Source organism: Chiroxiphia lanceolata, chromosome 8, assembly GCF_009829145.1.
Source record: "Chiroxiphia lanceolata isolate bChiLan1 chromosome 8, bChiLan1.pri, whole genome shotgun sequence".
NCBI lineage: Eukaryota > Metazoa > Chordata > Aves > Passeriformes > Pipridae > Chiroxiphia > Chiroxiphia lanceolata.
In genome coordinates, this window is record NC_045644.1 from 5984583 (window position 1) to 6002500 (window position 17918).

The window sequence follows — 17918 nt, forward strand, 5'->3', positions numbered from 1 at the left end:
CCCAAACCAGTCTGTGATCCTATGACAGAAGAATAACGTAGGACAAGATATTGTTTTATTAAGAAAAAGAGAAAACGGGAAGCAATGATAGTAAGCAATGTAAATTTGACCTGGAGGAGATCCAGTTGTGACTGCTGAAATGGTTATTTTAGCATCCAAACCTGCTCTTTCTGCTGTCTCTTGTATTTGAACGTACTGTTGGAGTGCAAAGTTCACACAAACCAGAATTATTTATGCCAACTTCCACTAAGAGCAGAAAATTTTACCACAAAAGGAAAAAAAAATCTTTATTTTCCTATCTTTGACTCAAAATGTGTCATCCCTATAACATGGAACTGTTGCATTGCCAACTCTAGTGGCACTGTGGGATTTGGTCAAACATTGGACTTGATGATCTCAAAGATCTTTTCCAACCTTAATGACTCTGTGAAAGCCCCCCATGTTCCTTATCAACTTGAGGCAGAAGAGGCTATTCAAAGGGCACAGCCCTCATTGTCACCTGACTTAGGAGAAAAAACTGTCCTCTTGATAATGCTCCCATGGGTTATTTTATAATATTTGTGGGCAGCACCCGGAGAGCATGAGCAGATTATTTGCTTCTGGTAGTTGTTTGCTGGGCTAATTTAAAATATTTTAATTTAAAAAAAAAAAAAAGTGATTTATTGCAGATTTCTGCATTTACATCACTAATGTAAATATGTAGCTAATTGCTTGACTGTATATATTTATTAATTTTTTAGTTATTCCAATTTCTTGGTCATGGCATTTTACAACCATTGAAAGCAGAGCATTTTGAACATCTTTATGTGTAATACCCTAAAGAGGGTTTTTTCAGGACCTAATTTTTTTCTTACAAATACTGCTCTCTCTCTGTATTTTTCCCATGCTCTGTCACTGTTCAGGGTTGAGCTGCTGAAGGGTCTTAGCAAATCCCTGGCTGAGGGTGTGGAGCTTTGGAGCAGGGACTGACATGGGCAAGGAGTGCTTAGCTTGGACCTCTGCAAAACATAATTCCAGAAGGTTTGGGCCGGTAAATACCAGTTTAGAGTTGAAAACTAAAAGGTCTCTGGGTAGTTTTCTCATAAAAAACATTAATTTCTTTTTATATTTTGATGAATACTAATGTCTTTGGGGTCCTGCTGCTCCTGTGCCCACCCGTTTCTGGCTTTAACTTGCTGACTGACACAGTTCTGGTGGTTTGTATGGAGACTGTAGTTGATGGTCCTCACTCAAGGATCTGGCTTCACTCCTTGGTTCATCAGAGCCTCTGGCTGGTCCTTACCCACTGCCTGGCCTTTGCTAATTTGTCCAGGCTGTGTCTTAAGGGATAAAGTAAGTGAGGGAATAGTTGAGGAGAAATCTTGGAAGCTCTTGTAGAGATATTGGGGATAGTACAGTGTTTGTTGGATTGGTGACCTATGCTGAGATGAGACGTGGATAAATCAAAAAGTGAAGAAGCACCATGGACTGAACTCATCTGCCCAAATAGCGTTGTGGGATGGTTATTAGAGGTTGTATTATTATTATTATTATTATTTCTATTCATTACAGTTTCAAAGTACTTTTGTGTCTGTAGTCACAAACCCCTGGACCAGGAACTGCACTAAGGAGGAAGGTGGTTACTGGTCACTGGCACAGGTTGCCCAGAGAAGCTGTGGCTGCCCCATCCCTGGAAGTGTCCAAGGCCAGGCTGGACAGGGCTTGGAGCAACTTGGGATAGTGGAAGATGTCCCTGCCCCTGGCAGGGGGTGGAACTGGATGGTCTTTGAGGTCCCTCCCAATACAAACCATTCCAAAGCCATCACAGAGCCCACCCTGAGTGCTTGCCCCACAACAGAACTACACAGCACGAGGACAGAGATCATTAAACACAACTTTATTGGGTTTCAATGTACAATTTTTTTTCACATCTTCCTCCTTTCTTCTCTCACTCTTCTCCTTGGTGTCTCCATCCTACTTCGCAGATACAGGGCAACTGTTGCTTGGCTGTATTACCCAGACCAGTTCCAGCCTCAGTTTCCTTTTTTGATTTTTCTATTTTAGATTTTACACAGTAAGAAATCTGTAATTTTTGTCAGGTTAGAGCAAAGCATCTTTCAGATAATTTCCTTGCACCTCACTACCCCTTCATTGTCTGTTATGGGGGTAGTTGCTGTCTTTTGTTACAAAGTCATTTCTGAAACAGCTTAATTTATTTCAAGGTAAATACAAAAAAAAATAAGAGTCATATAACAAAGCTTTGTGGGTACCAAAAATGCATCGTTTTTTGATTAATTACCTGCAGCCTTTAGTTCACACTACCCTGTCAGTAGTAGCACTAAGTCAAGAAAAAGAAACCAAAACCATTAAGTGCAACTGTTGCTTTATTTGAATGTTTAAGAAATAAAATATAATAATATTACCTCTGTCACTATCACATTTCAACTGACCAAAGTGCACTGGTGATGTCACCAGCTGAAGTGGGGTCCCAGACTAGGAGGTCTCAAATCCTCCATCAGTTAATTTTGACCTGAACAGAGAAATTTTATCTAACAGTGAAGTTTAGCATAATATATAAGAAAAGAAGGAGGCTGGGTTCCATTATTTAATTTCTACAATTTAAAGTTCTGGGACAGTTAATTTAATTTAAAATTTCTGCATTTATAAGAATCTGAATAAAGATAATCACTTTTTGAATTATACCACCAACTTTTAAAAACTTTTTATTACTTGTGGGACTTCAGGAACATTCCTCTTTTGTATGCTTTTGTAGAGGTTGTTTGCATGCCCTGACTCCAGACTGGGTGCTTTCCTTTCCTTTCCCTGTAAAACTTAGGTCACTACATTGCACAACGACAAGTGGCCAAAAAAAAAAAAAAAAAAAAAAATCAATTTGTAATCTGATTTGAGGGTTTTGATTTCCTCTGATGAGTTTAAATTTCATTAAAAGCAACCTTATTCTCACATAAAAGAACTCCTTGAAGGGTAAAACAGGGAATTGTCTCAAAGAGTATAAAGAATCTCCGCTCCTTTGTGCTATTTATTCACGGCATTAATTGTGGGGTCCGGCGGGCGGTGTCGGTTGGCAGATGCACCATTATCGGCCCCGGGATCTGCGTGAGGAGGGGAGGGGAAGCACAAGGGCTCACATTCAAAAATCACTCTGTGCCGTATCGACACTTTAGTTATCAACAGCCCTTATTATCTGCTTAGCAGCGGATCGCAGCTTGCCCGTGACATAATAAGCTACAAATCACTGGTGGGGCCTTTCTGCATTCTCCTAATTGTGTGTATTCTCTGGAAAAAAATTATCGTCGGGCCTCTTGTCTTGATGAGAAATTGACATTTTCTGCGGGAGCCTGGCGAGGACTATGTGGGGAGATAAGACTTATAGTTGTTTTAAAGGAGTGCAGCCATTCTTTCAGAGGCCTCTTTATTGCTCTAGTTGACCCACTTGATGAGTATGGATTTCATGAGGTCTTTTTCAGCATTTGAACTATAAAAGGTTCAGAATGACACCACCCCTTATAGACAAAAGATAACCTTGCCCTTTGAATATATTGATTCTTTATTAACTAGGCTGTTTAATGCAATGAAATGAGGCATTAGATTGAAGCCTATTTCAAGTGCTTTGAATAATCTTTAAAAGCTTGAAAGACTTTTAAAAGCTGCTCTGCAGTAATTGGCGTATACTTTTAGAGACTGTTATTCCTTCATTTTTGATTAAGGAATTTTTATCATCTTCTTATGTCTAAACTCACTGTAGGCTGACACAACATATTTCCTCACCAGGGCTATTACCCAGCTACAGATGTAGGTGGCGGATCGCTCTAGGACTTGTCACTCCTAGTACAGCTTGTGTGGGTTTTCTCCTTTTGTATTTCCTTTGCATTGAAAGTTAGAGGAACCATTTAGATGCTCATTATTCAAACCTTTGAAATAAACCTAAAAGGAAAAGCGCCAGTAGGCATCACACAGACTTTCATCCCTAAAAACCATCTTATTTTTTTAGCGGCATGCATCTGATTATGCCGCTGTTTAAACACGATACACGGATACACATTCAAAGTGGAACAGTTTTCAATGCATAATAATAATAATCATCATCATCATCATCCAAAGTGCTCTATAGCTTTAACACCTGTTTTCGTCACACCTGTTTTCATCAAACATGATAACAATGGAAATAGTGGAGAAGAAAGGAAACATGGTTAAATGTCCCTGGTTTTCTCCTTCGTAGGCTGTGACTACAGTGAGCTGCACCTTCTCATCACACTCCATCACTCTGCCACTAAGACACGGGGTGGTGAAGGAGGGGCTCTGGCACACGGTGTGTCATTTGGCACTACATCCACATGTAGTCCATATATTTACTTTGGAGCTCAGAGTTTCTCAGTGCCCTCTCGAAGTTGTCAGCAGCCCTCTGATTAATGACCGGATCAAAATCCATAACAAAATCCCTGCTTTACCACCATAGGCACTTACATTGCTCTGCCAGACCCATATTCCTGAAAAAAAAAACCTTTTTTTGCTGCTACTGCTCACACACAACGATACAGGAGCACAGTTGGCATCTGGGGTGGGAAACTCAGACCTGGAATCAAGCAAAGCGTTGTAACTCTCTCTGACTCAGAGGCTGCATCGTGCCCTCCTCAGTATATACATATATATATGTTTTAACTCCGTTTTATGTACACTGCACGTACTATGGTCCAGAGGGTGAAATATTTGTCCTCAGCATTATAATTAGCAAAAGCATTTGCTTCCTTATCAGCAGTTAAAAGACGAGCACGTCGACCTTCGGTGTCCAAGTGCCGCGTGGAAAATTTGGGTTGCGCTTTGTTTAAAATAACTTTTCCTGTTTACAGACTTTTACAATATGATATTAAAATAGTAAAAAAAAAAAAAATCTACTGTTACCTTCACTTTACGAAAACAGTGTCTAAAGTGCACAGCTTTGGTTAAATAAGAAAAAGAGATATTCTGCTGTTACCTTCACTTCACAAAAAGTGAGCAGTTTTGGTTAAGTACTGTGCCAAGGTTGAGCAACAAGGCATTTTTCTGTGGAGCAGAGGTCTCCTTCCTCATCCTCATCCCAAGGAACTGAAAAGACCATGTCAAGGGTTGGGTTTTTTCATAACCAAGAAATAAAAATTATGATATTTAGAAATGAAACCCCCAGTGTTGCATTTTTTCATTTCATGTTTTAGTCACTTTTTTTAATAATCAAACCAGATAAAATTACTAAAAATGAAATTCACAGACAAGAAATACTTTAATTAAATATTGTGTAAAATGAACATTTTTTTATACAGTTAAATATATGAAAAAATGTACAGATAAAACAATCTTATTGTAGGGTCTTTAACAGTAAAATCTACCATTTAGTGAAGCTTTTCGTCTGGAGACAATGAAGCAATGAGTGCATTGACTAATTAATCTAAAACACAAACAGATTGCATTTATGAAGGAACTTGCAGACTTTCTTAACATATACACGTGACCTCTTTTGTTTTTTTTTTTTTAGAGTAAAACCTTACTTAGACAAAATATAACGGAGGCAATTCAGTTCCAAAGTGACTTCTCAGGCTTTCCCACTTAGCCAGGCCTTGGCCATGCTCACAGAGCTGTATCGTTCTTCTAAACCCTTTAATAAAAGCTTTACTAAAATGTGCATTTTTTTGCCCAGAAAGAAAAAAAAATTAAAAATAATAATAAAAATAATTTTAAAAAATTATTCCTCCTTTTTGGTTAAAACGTGAATTCTGCTGCAGTTTGCAATGTGTTTTGCAGTGCTGTGCTGGCAAACCAGTTAGTGCAAAGGAAAAATAAAAACAACTCCACGTTTTTCTTGCTGGGTTTGGCACTAAGAGCCACGGAATATAACGGAGGTCATTCCAGTTTAAAAAATACAGTCAGCTATGGGTCATTTACAAAAGGTTCCCTAAAAAAAAACACCCCAAGAAACCTAAATAAACAACTCCCAGACATTAAAAATTCAGTGTGATCCTGATTTCCCGTGTTGGAGCAGTGCAGGGTTTGGGAGAATGCAGAGTGCAGCAGAAAATCGACACAGAAAGGAGTGGGAGAATTGTACACCGGGATTGTGCTTTTTTTTCCCCTTATTTTTTACACCAGAAATCATCCAAAAGAAGTCGTGATTAACAATTGTGGTGTAAGCCTGTGATAAAACAGCACAAAAGTTCTTCAAAGAAGTTCACTTTTAAGGCATCAGAGAAGTTCATGTGGCAAACATTTTAATTAAAACATCAGAAGTGAATTTATTTTTAAACTTTAGGCCTCTGAATTTTTCCAGTAAACACAGTTCAGCTATGTGGCAAAGTCATGGGTGGCAGCTAAAAATGACTTTTTACAATCTTTAAAAAAAAAAATAAAAAATAAAATAAAAACAAACAAACAGAAATAGGAAATAAAAAATGCAACCACAAAATAGATTCATCTTTTCTGTGGCTGTATCACATGCACATATTCTACTAGTATTCATTACAGCCATGTGGCACAATTTTGATTTGACTATACAACGAACGACTTTTTTTTTCAAAATTATTTGTTCTGATAACTTAAAAATAATATAAAAATAAACAATGAATTTGACTTTTCCTCAAAAAAATAATAAAGAAAAAAAGGATGGAAAGGTTAAACAATAGCAACTTTATGAAGTACAAATGAAATGCACGGACACTCATTTATTTAAAAGAAAAACATGAAGGCAATGGTTCTTGGCTTAATGCTTTTTTCAGCATCACGATACCAGGCCAGGACAAAAACCAATACATACAGGAACATAAAAAAAAAAATATGAAAAGCAATATACAAAATTTCAAAGATAAATACAATATTTATAGTTGATATGTTACAAAATAAATTCCCTTAGTGACTGCAAGTGTTTATGTGAAAGAAAGTGTTGCGATGGGTAAGACTATTTTATTCCTTATAGCCTCCATAAGGAATAAAATCTGCTTTTTGTTTTCTAAATATTTAAGTGGATCTGAAAAAAATTCAAGACAAGTGTATAAATATTTAGCTACAACTTTGGCAAAATCACAAAAGTCTACAATTTTATAACCACATACAAAACACATTAGGGAAGAAGGATCTAGAAGTCAAAAGGACAATTTTCTGGTACAAGAAACATAGACTTCACAGTAGCCTAAAATGCAATAGTATACAGTGCTAGCAAAAGTTGAAAAAATGTTGCAGATCACACTTGCTTAACAGGAAGCTCTAGCAGTGGAAGTATATTTTTTTCATTTTTTAAACCAACAGACAGTAGCAATTTCTTTTTTTTTTTTCTCTGTCAGTGTGCTTGTTGAAGGCAAGAGAATTCAATATCAAAGTTACAATTTCTAACTACAATAAGTTACAAAGTTCCATTTCATTAAGATGAAGTTAAGCAACGATAAACCCCCCCGTGCCCGCCCCCGCGCCCCGGTTTTTTGTGTGGTTTTTTTCTAATCATATATTCATCCTTATTTTTTTTTATTCTTTTTTTCCAGTTTGATGGCTCATAACCTCCTTGGCCCCCTTTTTTTTCCACCACAAAAAAATATTTCACATTATAGAGATACACAACCATTGTGAATCTAGTTATGAGTACAGAAAAATGTTCGGAGGCATTTTTCATCAGTGTTTCATGATAATCAAAATGGTGCATCCACAAAGTTTCTCCCAACACATAGCAAGTACTAGACATAGCCAAGACGTAATCAGAAACTTTATACAAAATAGGCGTCGCTTTTTCCTTATTCTCCAGGACTGAGAAATGTGAAAATATGAGAAAAATTCAGTCAATAAAATGGAATTGTTCATGAAGAAGTAGGTTGTTTGCATGTAGATTCTTAATAGTTTAAATAAAATCTTTAAACAAAGTCTTTTTTTTTCTTTTTTTTTTTGTTTGTTTTTTTTTTTCCTGTAGCATTTCGATTTGTTGCTGATTCTGCGTGAAGATACTGCTTCCATCAGCATGTCTTAATATACTAAACTTGTCCCCTAAGCCCATCCTCTGCAGCTTGGTGCTACGGTAGGTAAACAAAAGTGACTTTACATTGGCGGGACTACAAGCCCGGACATGGCTAAAAGAGAAAAGAGAAGAAAAAGGAGCCGTTATTGTCACAACTGGGGGAAGGTACAGCTGGTTCAAAGCCATCGCGATGCTCAAACAGGGGATGCAGAGTCGGGTTCCTCCACGTCATCCTTGGACCAAGGGACCATGGACACGCACCTCTCATAGCAAAACAAAGGGCTTCTCCTTGGGAAAGGAGGCTCTGAGCAGGATTTTGAGGGAAGGGCACCCTGACTCCTGTGCTCAGCTCTCCAGGCTCCCGACAACACTCCTGACCATAACACCATTCCTTGGGGACATCCCCTCTAACGATCATTTCATGCCCAGACCTGCACCTGGGCAGAAAACCTCCTTTTCCACGATTCTACTTTATGATAAAAACAGGACTGAGCAAGCCAAGAACTCTCCAAGACCAAAGCCAAGGACCCTACACCTCCTCCCAACTCTGGAACTCAAATGCCATAAAAACACAGTGACAGGACCCCAGGGAACAGCCTGAAGTTGCGTCAGGGCAGGTTTAGGTTGGATGTCAGGAGGAAGTTCTTCCCCCGGAGGGTGGTTGGGCACTGAACAGGTTCCCCAGGGCAGTGGGCACAGCACCAAGGCTGCCAGAGCTCAAGGAGCATTTGGATGATACCCTTAGGCACATGGTGTGACTCTTGGGGATGGTCCTGTGCAGGGCCAGGAGTTGGACTCGATGATCCTTGTGAATTCTTTCCAACTCAGCATATTCTGTGATTCTGTGATTCTATCAGTAGCCCAGACCAGCCATATCCAGAGCTTTTTAACAGATAAAGACTGATATGCCAACAACCACTGGTTTTTTTCCCTAGTTAACTCTTTGGCAGAAACATATTTTAGACAGTCTTTAATTTTAGTGTTGTTTAATTTTTGCCGCAATGATATTTCTCATTAATTTATGTACAACAGATATTAATAAATTTGTTCGTGTAGTGATGTGAACTTCAATTTCTCAGTTCATTAATTTCAACAATATTAATTTATTTCTGATTCGCTGTTACAGCTTTACGGTTTGGAAGAGCTGGGTCCGTACACATTTCATAGGTGACACAACTTCCTGCAGCAGCATGGTCTGCACCATCAGCGCTGCTCCAATGGATGCACCCAGAGCCCTGAGCAGTCCTGGTCCTTCTGGCACCATTTTTGGGAAGGATTTGGATGGGATGTTCTCTAGAGCACAGCTCAAGTGATCCCCTTGAAACAGGTTAAAGTTTTCCAACTCTACCACTTTTTTCCCCAGTTAGACATAGCAAATATGTTGAAATTGAAACTGAAGTTATAATTTTGCATTTTTTATAATACTGAATGTTTTAAAGCTAAATAGCAACTGAACTTAGAAAATTTAACTGGAGAATAGTGCATATATTGGCAGAGACCCTTCTGACCTGAAACATTTAGTTTCTTCATCATGTTTTCACAGAATCCAAGAATCACTGAGGTTGGAAAAGCCCTCCCAGCCCATCGAGTCCATCCTGTGCCTGATGCCCACCTTGTCACCCAGCCCAGAGTACCGAGTGCCACATCCAGTCGTTCCTTGGACACCTCCAGGGATGGGGACTCCACCACCTCCCTGGGCAGCCCCTTCCAACACCTGAACACCTTTTAAAGAACCCTTAAAACAACCCTTCACTAAATCTCTGTTCCACACTGCATCAGCCCGGGCCAGCAGATGACCTTGCCCTGTGTTTGGACCTGCCAAACCCCTGCTCTCAGGTTGGTTTCTCCAATGGGATTCAGTCAGCAGGAAACCTGTCACCACGTCAGTCTGGTTACTTGAACTGGAGGATGCTGGAGATCATTTTGAGATGTTATCATAGACTCACAGAATCATTAAGGCTGGAAAAGACCTTTAACATCATTCAGTCCACCCATCAACCAGCACTACCACCATGTTCACCACTCAACCATGTCCTCCAAGTCCATGCTGCAATAGCACCATCAGCTTCTCCATCCCTGGAAATGTCCAAGGTCAGGTTGGACGGGGCTTGGAGCAACCTGGAATAGTGGAAAGTGTCCCTGCCCATGGCAGAGGGTGGGACTGGATGGTCTTTAAGGTCTCTTCTAACCCAAACCACTCTGGGATTCTATGATTCTACTGTGTGAAAAATTAGATTATCTGCTGCATGCTTTTTTTTTGCGGGGGGGGGGGGGGGGGGGGGGGCGTGGGGAAGAAGTCTAAATTTTTTAATTTAACTATTTTTGTTGAATTCTCCCTGTGGCACAATGGGAGGGGGGTGCAAGGTTGGTGCTCCAGACATTTATTTCACTGTTCTTTTAGTGGCAGCATTTGACAATTGTGAATTTCTGCACTGCGCTTCCTGCTGTGCAAATTGATACCAAATGCCTTCTTTAAGAAAAATGAGCTGGCTAGTTTTTTAATAATAATTTTAATACTTTCATCCAGAGAAAGACCAGAAAATTAAGCAGGATGCAATTTTAAAAGAATATAGAGACCCCTGTGCTCTGCGTTACAGTCCTATAACCAGAGAGCAATATCTTTCACAATCTATAGAAAGTAAATTACAATTGAAAACCAAATTTTGAACATATATTGTACTTCCAACTTCGCAGGGAGCCAGCAATTTCTCACTAAAAAAAAAATATTTTATACCTCAAATGTCTATTGTTTTAAACAGGAAAAGGCTCTCTGCCCAAAGGAACACATACAGTAGGATCCTGCTCTTAAAAAAGTGTGTGAGTACTTGACTTTGTGATCGTAGATTATGCAATGGAGGCCATATGGAGTCAACAAGATTGTGGCTTTTTGGATATGGCCCAAAGGTCCTTTTTTGTAGACTTAGTCACAGGAGTGAGTCATGGCCACGGGACAACAGAGAGAGAAGTTTCTCCTCTGTGATTTGCAGCTTCTGAGCGTTGACCCTGATCAGGTACCGGCTGTCTGGGGATGGATGTGCAGCTGAAATGGGTGCAGCAAGCAGGAAGACAACACATCAGCCCTGGCTGTCATGGCCTGCACCCTGACCCCTCTGAGATCTCCCCAGATTGTCTTCTTTTCTATTTGTTTTTATTCTTAACCTCTGTCTTTGTAAAATCACAGACTGGTTTGGGTTGGAAGAGACCTTAAAGACCATCTCATTCCAACCCCCTGCCATGAGCAGGGACACCTTCCACTAGCAGGTGTCTTGGATCTTTTTAGAAAAAAATCTGTTGGCTAAAGGCCATGTTCCCTCTCGGGCAGTAGGTCCTACAGTGCAGTGGGTTTTGGGGTCGTGCTTCCTGGCAGCAAGATCTTGCTTCTACTGCAGAGGGCTCAGGTGGTCCTGATGCTTAGGGTGATGTTAGCATAAGCCAGGAGGTAGAGCAGCTCAACCTCTGCTTTATACTTTGTTAGGAGGCAAAAATATCCACCTGGCCTCCAGGTGGAGCTTCATAGCTCTGGTCCTGTGTTCTCACCATCTTAGGTGTACCAAGAACAGCATTTTTCCCACACATAGACACATCCTGCGGTGGTTTACCCAGCAAAGATCAGTGCAATTAACCCCCAAATCCCTGTGAAAGAACCACCTGTGTCTGCATTCTTATCCATTCTTATCCATGTCCTGCCTTATCCATAAACTGAAGGATTTACCTCCAATACAACAACAGTGACCATGAGCTCTTACTTCCCCTTTGGGTTGACTAAATGTGTGACCATTTCTAACAGTGCAGACTCTTCAGCTGCCACTCAGCTCCTTTACATCCTGCTCTGTAATGAGACTCTGTACTTCAAGATCACAAAAAAAAAACTTCTGCTGCATTGGACTGCAGCTCTTAAATTCTAAATTTTAACTTAATGTAGAAAATGTGCTGATCAGATAACTCTCAAACTGTTTGCACAGTGTCCAGAAAGAAACTTTAAAAAGAGCTCAATGTCCATAAATGACTAAGAAAATAGGAAGAAAGAATAGAAATTCCCTAAACAACTGTATGGGTCAAATGCAGTATAAATAAGTGCCAACACAGGAGTGTTGGTGGCTTTTCTTTATGATATATCATGAAGGAAGGAGATGACAAATTCATCCCTGTCTTGCCACTCAGTTCTGGCAGCAGTTCAGTTCAAGGCAGTGGTTGAAATCTGTGAGGACAACTGAGGGAAATGTTGCCAACCTAAAACTTTTTGTGAATTCAGTCTGAATTAATAGTTTTGGTTGGGAGAAGTGATATTGCCTCTGCTTTGAAGGAACCTGAGTGAGGTGAGGTGGTGGTGAGGGCCTGGCACAGGTTGCCCAGAGAAGTTTTGGCTGCCCCATCCATGGAAGTGTCCAAGGACAAGTTAGACAGGGCTTGGAGCAACCTGGGAAGCGTCTCTGCCCTAAGTTGGAACTAGATGGTCTTTAAGGTCCCTTCCAACCCTACCTATCCCAGGATTCTATGATGCTCTGTAAGTTCCCAAATTCCTCACAATACTGAGCATCATTTTGTGGTGCTACTTTGCATAAACAATTCAACTTTTTGTCACAACCCTGCTCTAGTTACCACAACTCACTGCTCTAATTACCAGACCAGAAGGACATTCTCCCTATTTCTCTGTGTCATTCTGTTCAACACAAAATGATTCCATTCAACCAGTTGAGGAAAAAATGGCAAATGTTTGTTTCCTTGTTTATTTTCAACACTTCTATTTATTTTCAGTTCGGCTGCTGAACCAAAATCCAAAAGGATGACATCAGGTCTGCTGCTTGGATTGCAGCATCCTAAAATCAGGGATTAGTGGCATTGTTAAGTCTTCACTGGGCTGTCTGGTCATGGAAAAAGCTTAGTCCGGAGAAAGGCTGGGCTCAGCCTAAGAGTTAAATTGATGACCTAGTTAACAAAATCAGTATTGGCTGTTTCAAAGCCATTTTCTGAGTTTTATGTATGAAGCATTTTGCACTTGAGGCTGGAGATGTACAATTTTTAAAGGCTTGGGGAGGTGCCCAAGGGACATTAAGTGCTTGGTGCAGGCATTCAGCCCACCCCGTTCTCCTTAAAACCACACTTTGCAGTAATCTAGTGCTTTTAAACACCTAAACCCTTGCCTATCTGATGAGAAGCCCTGTATTTACATACTGAAATTACAGAAATTCATATCATTTTAGTTTAGATGTTTAAATAGTTGTATTTTTCAGAGTAAATCACAATCAACATGTTAATATGAATATATATATAAATATCTGCTACAGAGCAGTTGTCTCAGATCTGTCATGTTACCACATTTATAATATTTTATTTTGTTTATTTTATTAATTTTATTATTATCTTTTATTTCTATTATTTTAGTTTATAATTTTATTTTTAAGATTTTATTTTTCATTATATTATTTCAGTATTTACTTTTCATAGTAGTGTCTTTATAAAAAGAGGAAAGTAGGACACTGGATTATTTTATTAATGGATTATTTTTTCTAAGAATATCAATATAGTTTTCTCCTTACAGTAGTAACATAGCAAAGCTTCCAGTAAAGAAATATGAAAGAAACTGTTAATCTAATTATCCTTTTCTTTAACTTTCATCCCACAATAATTTTGCATAGCTGAATCCTCAGCTCTTCCTTGACCTGAGTGCATAACAAGCTCTCCTATGCTTTTTTGGGCCAAGAAGTGAATAACAAGCTACAGAAACATTAGTTTTAAGATCTTGGTGGTGGACAGACAGTTCTGTGGGGTTGGGATTATGTCTCTCCAAAGTGCCTTCAGATCCTGCAAAATGCAGGTGTTCAGAATTTGTTTGGCAAATTAAAATATCTGTCATCTGTTTGCCTGTGAGTGCTCATTGTATCATGGGTGTCATGGTAATACAAAGAATAAATAACACTGTACTGCTAATTCTTAACTGAGGAAGTCAAGAGGAGTGATGACCTCCGGGGTATGAGTGTCCTCAAGCCTTCCTGATTTCAATGGGATCTGAAGTGCTCCAATTTACTCCACAATGAGACTCAACCAGAGGCAAACATTCAAATTATTCTAATTCATCTATAGTCTTATCTTCTAAATGCTACAATATGTCTTAAAAGTGGTACAATAGGACCTAAGTCTTCCTTTTTGGGAAGACTTCTTTGTTCATATTTTTGTTCTTCTACCAAACATACACTGTATCGTAATTCCTCCTGCCCCACTCCCAGCAGATGACCATGAGAGTTCTGAAACTGGTTTATAAGTTTTTCCTTGCACTCCACCCACACAAAATCACATGGATTAAAAAGAAAAAAAATACCAAAAAAGCAAATTATTAAAATTGCCTGCCTTAAATTAAATATTCAGTTCACTTAGGGATGTAACCACTCTAACACCACAGTAAGAGAGTGAGCTGGGACCACCAGAGCATGCAAACCCCCTGCATACAGGGCTACCTAGTCCAGGAGAAGGTTAGTTCACTGAATGAGAGCTTAACCTGATTTATATTAACTTCACATATTTGAAATCACTATTGCACCCTATGTAAAACAAGGAAATCACACCATGTCCTGCCGGAACGCTGCTGGATTTAAACATCCACAGAAATGTGTTCAAAAAACATATAAACACACGGAGTACATGAACCCTCCAAGTGGCATTCAGGGATACAGTATTCCTTTAAAGTTTAAGTCACGAACTCCTAAGGGAAAATACCAGAAAAACAGCTAGTGCTTTCTCTAATGCAAGTATTAAAAATGAACTAAAGATCTCAGCAGACCATTCGTGCTACCCTATTTCTCCCCCTGCTTTTGCATCGCTACGAGAGCACCAGGAACCTAAAAAAAAATTAGCCAGGTACCTTTCTCCCAAAGAAACCATCAGGGTTTGAGTGTATGCACCAAAAAAAAAAAAAAAAAAAAAGGCAATACACAGAAAATTGAGAGAGATCCAGCTCACCTTGAAGTCCATTTCCATTTGCACTGGTGCAAGATGGTGGAGGAGAGGCTTGGGGCCTGACAACAGGAGCGAAGGCGCTCTTTTGTTTCACTGCAGAGATGACATTGGCAGGTGAGAATGAGAAAATGCCGTGTGTACTGCTACAGTTTGAAGGGAGGGTGACCGAAGAGGCTGCCATGGTAGGGCTTGACGGCACTACTGCAATAAAGCAAAAATAATCAGGACTCAGATTGAGGTTTTCACGGCAAACACGGAAAAAGAGAGTGATAGGGCCTTGCCTCTTAAAATATATATAGAAATATATATATATATATAAAAAAAATATATATAAAAAATAAAAATGAAATGCCTTGGCTTGGCCACTCTCTGGATAACAGGCAAACTCTTTTGTGTTGGACTTTTGTTACGAATTGCGCAGTCCAATTTTTATTTTGTTTCATTTTTTTTTGTTTTGGTTCGGTTTATTTTTTTTCTCTATCTGAGATTGTATTCTGGCACAAAACAGATCAATTTATTATTTTCATTTTTACGTCCAGCCTCCAGAGTCACCCCTCCTTTTATCCAGTAGCTGACAATAGAGGAAAATCAAAACAATGCAAGGAGTTGATTTTGTAGTAAATATGAATCTATATGATGATGTGTTACCAAAAATAGACACTTACTGCCGTAAGGAGAGTTAGCTGAGGAGCCATTAAGAAATCCAGGGGAACCTGGTACACCTAGATTGGGCATGCCGGCATTGCCATATCCATTCATGCTATTGCTGACTGTGTTGTAATTGGACTGCTGAGGAGTACTGCTGGGAACATATCCTCGCGGGGAAACACTGCTTGTGTTGCGACTGTAACCTACTGTGTTAGAAACCCCCCCACCCCAAAAAAATAATGTTATTTTATAAGATAGACTTAGGGCTGGGGGGTTTCCTCATGCAGCATATATTACACAGTTTTAATTGATTGCACAGCTTTGCTCTGAGTTGTCTCTCACTGCCCTATCAACTCTTGCAGCTTGAGATAACCTTATCACGCCAACCCTACTTAAATCATCCGCGAGCACTCTATGTTGTCTCTCCTCTTAGCACAGACAGCCAACAAAAGCTCTCTTCGATCCAGCTGTGTCAGGTGCCTTCACGTTTGTCTTTAGGAGCAATTATCAACAGGCTCAAGTCCCGCTTTGTACCAACACACTGCGTGAACTTTCAGCCTCTCCAGACCTTCAAATGCCAGAGCTGACAAGAAAAACTTTTTTGTAGCAGTGATTTACTTTAAAAGGCTGTTTTGGGGTCTTCATTTTGTGATTGATATTTTTATGCTAACAACAAGCTTTCATAAGGTGTAGCCATCAGTGAAAACTAATTCAAGAGCAAGTACAGAATTTTATAAGGCTTATTAGCTTGGAAATGCATTAAAAGACAATCTTTTTAGAAGAGGAAACATAGCAGAATCAGGATTTTAAACAACAATTTGTTCCTATCTGAGCAATCAATTTAATAATTATGTTGCAAGCAAAAAAAAAATATGCGTTTGAACATATCTAATAATCCTGTTTCCCTCCTTTCATTAGTATCAAAATTAATTTTAAATGCAATATGCTACATGCATTTTCAATTACAACAGGTAAATTAAATCAACTATTACTTTTATTAGTAACATATATGTCACACATGCCTACAAACAAAGTATTTTAAAATCACAGACATCAAATTAGATTTATCTGTGTAAATATTCCAAAACCAGGTGGAGGTACCTAGACATAATTATTTTATATTAAAAAAAAAGACATACACGTTGTATATTTACTGTGAATAACAAAGAGCTTTCTACACTTTGCCAGTTGTATTTTTCGCCCCCACTAGAGATGCTTTATGATAACAGTAAATGAAAGAACAGGAAGAATTAAATATTTCAAGAAAGTTAAAGGCGGCTTTTCAGACACACGAGTAGGGAGAGAGAAAGAGATAGGACACGGCGGCGGTGACATCAGTTCAGATTGATGGCACTGGCCAAAAGCAGTCACCAAGGTGGAGGATTAACTCTTGAAATCCCACCTACCTTGGTCGTTGGCTTGTGATGTTTCGGAGACGTTGACGGCGAGCTGGCTGCTGAAGGAGTTCACCCCCATCATGCCGGTGTGAGCGGGAGTGTTGGCTAGAGTGGGGATCTGGTTGTGGTTGCGGGGCACGCTGTACAACGCCTCGGCAATGTCAGCTGCTCGTTTCAGGATTATCTCCTGGAAAGACAGAAAAGAGGCTCTGACAACTCAGACGCTTATTTGCACAAATAGCCCAAGTTGCAATAATGCTAAAATTTATCAAAGAGATTCAGGTGGAATTATAGTGAGGGCGGAGAGTTTGCTGCGTGTTTCAGCAACACCTCCTGTTTTTCTGCCTACATGCAATTCCACCTCAACACAGTAAGTATAAAGAAATAAAGAAATTAACATAAAATCAGAGTTTAGCACTAGAAGTCAAGTCAAAATCCCAACACACATTTTATTCGCTCAGGGCGGGAGATGTATTTTCAGCAGTTCGCAAAATACAGTAGGTCTGATCCGCTCAGTTTAGCAGATTTCTTTAGGACTTCCCATTAGTCACTGTATATTTTGGCCCGAGTTCAAGGTTATTCTCTTGCCTTAATGCTTGCTTATGCTTTTGGCACCTTACACTTAATTGTCATTTCTGATGGGCAAATGAGCGGCGAGAGGAGAAGGGGAAGATGAAGCGTTTCCCTCAGAGCATTGCATCACATCAGACTGCCCTCAAGGTGGCTGGCAAAGCCCGGCTGTGTACAAAGGGAACGTGCTGATGCTCTGCCAGCTCTGCAAAGAGCAGGTATTGATCTACACATGTCAGCATGGGAACAAAGACCGCGTTGGTGACCTACCTGGTTGTTATGGGGCATCCCATATAGGGCTTCAACAAGGTCTGCTGCTCTCTTAAGTAATACTTCCTAGAGGAAAACAAACAACCTGCGTTATGTTTCACTAAGACAAGAGAAGTGCAGTG

General features: G+C 39.6%; 1 protein-coding gene across 12 annotated transcripts in view; it reads right to left on the minus strand.

Moving 5' to 3' along the window:
- Positions 1-5238: 5238 nt before the first annotated feature.
- EBF3 (EBF transcription factor 3) overlaps positions 5239-17918 on the minus strand; it is a 123434-nt gene continuing 110754 nt past the window's right edge. For 4 of the 12 annotated variants that reach the window (XM_032694986.1, XM_032694983.1, XM_032694982.1 and 1 more), the window contains exons 12-16: positions 17797-17862; positions 16966-17143; positions 15577-15765; positions 14915-15112; positions 5239-8072 (exon numbers count right to left, since the gene is read on the minus strand). In XM_032694986.1, coding sequence (XP_032550877.1) covers positions 8041-8072; positions 14915-15112; positions 15577-15765; positions 16966-17143; positions 17797-17862 — 663 coding nt within the window. In that variant the 3' untranslated portion in view covers positions 5239-8040. The remainder of the gene's footprint in view (positions 8073-14914; positions 15113-15576; positions 15766-16965; positions 17144-17796; positions 17863-17918) is intronic. The other 8 variants (XM_032694987.1, XM_032694985.1, XM_032694984.1 and 5 more) reach the window with 3 other exon arrangements.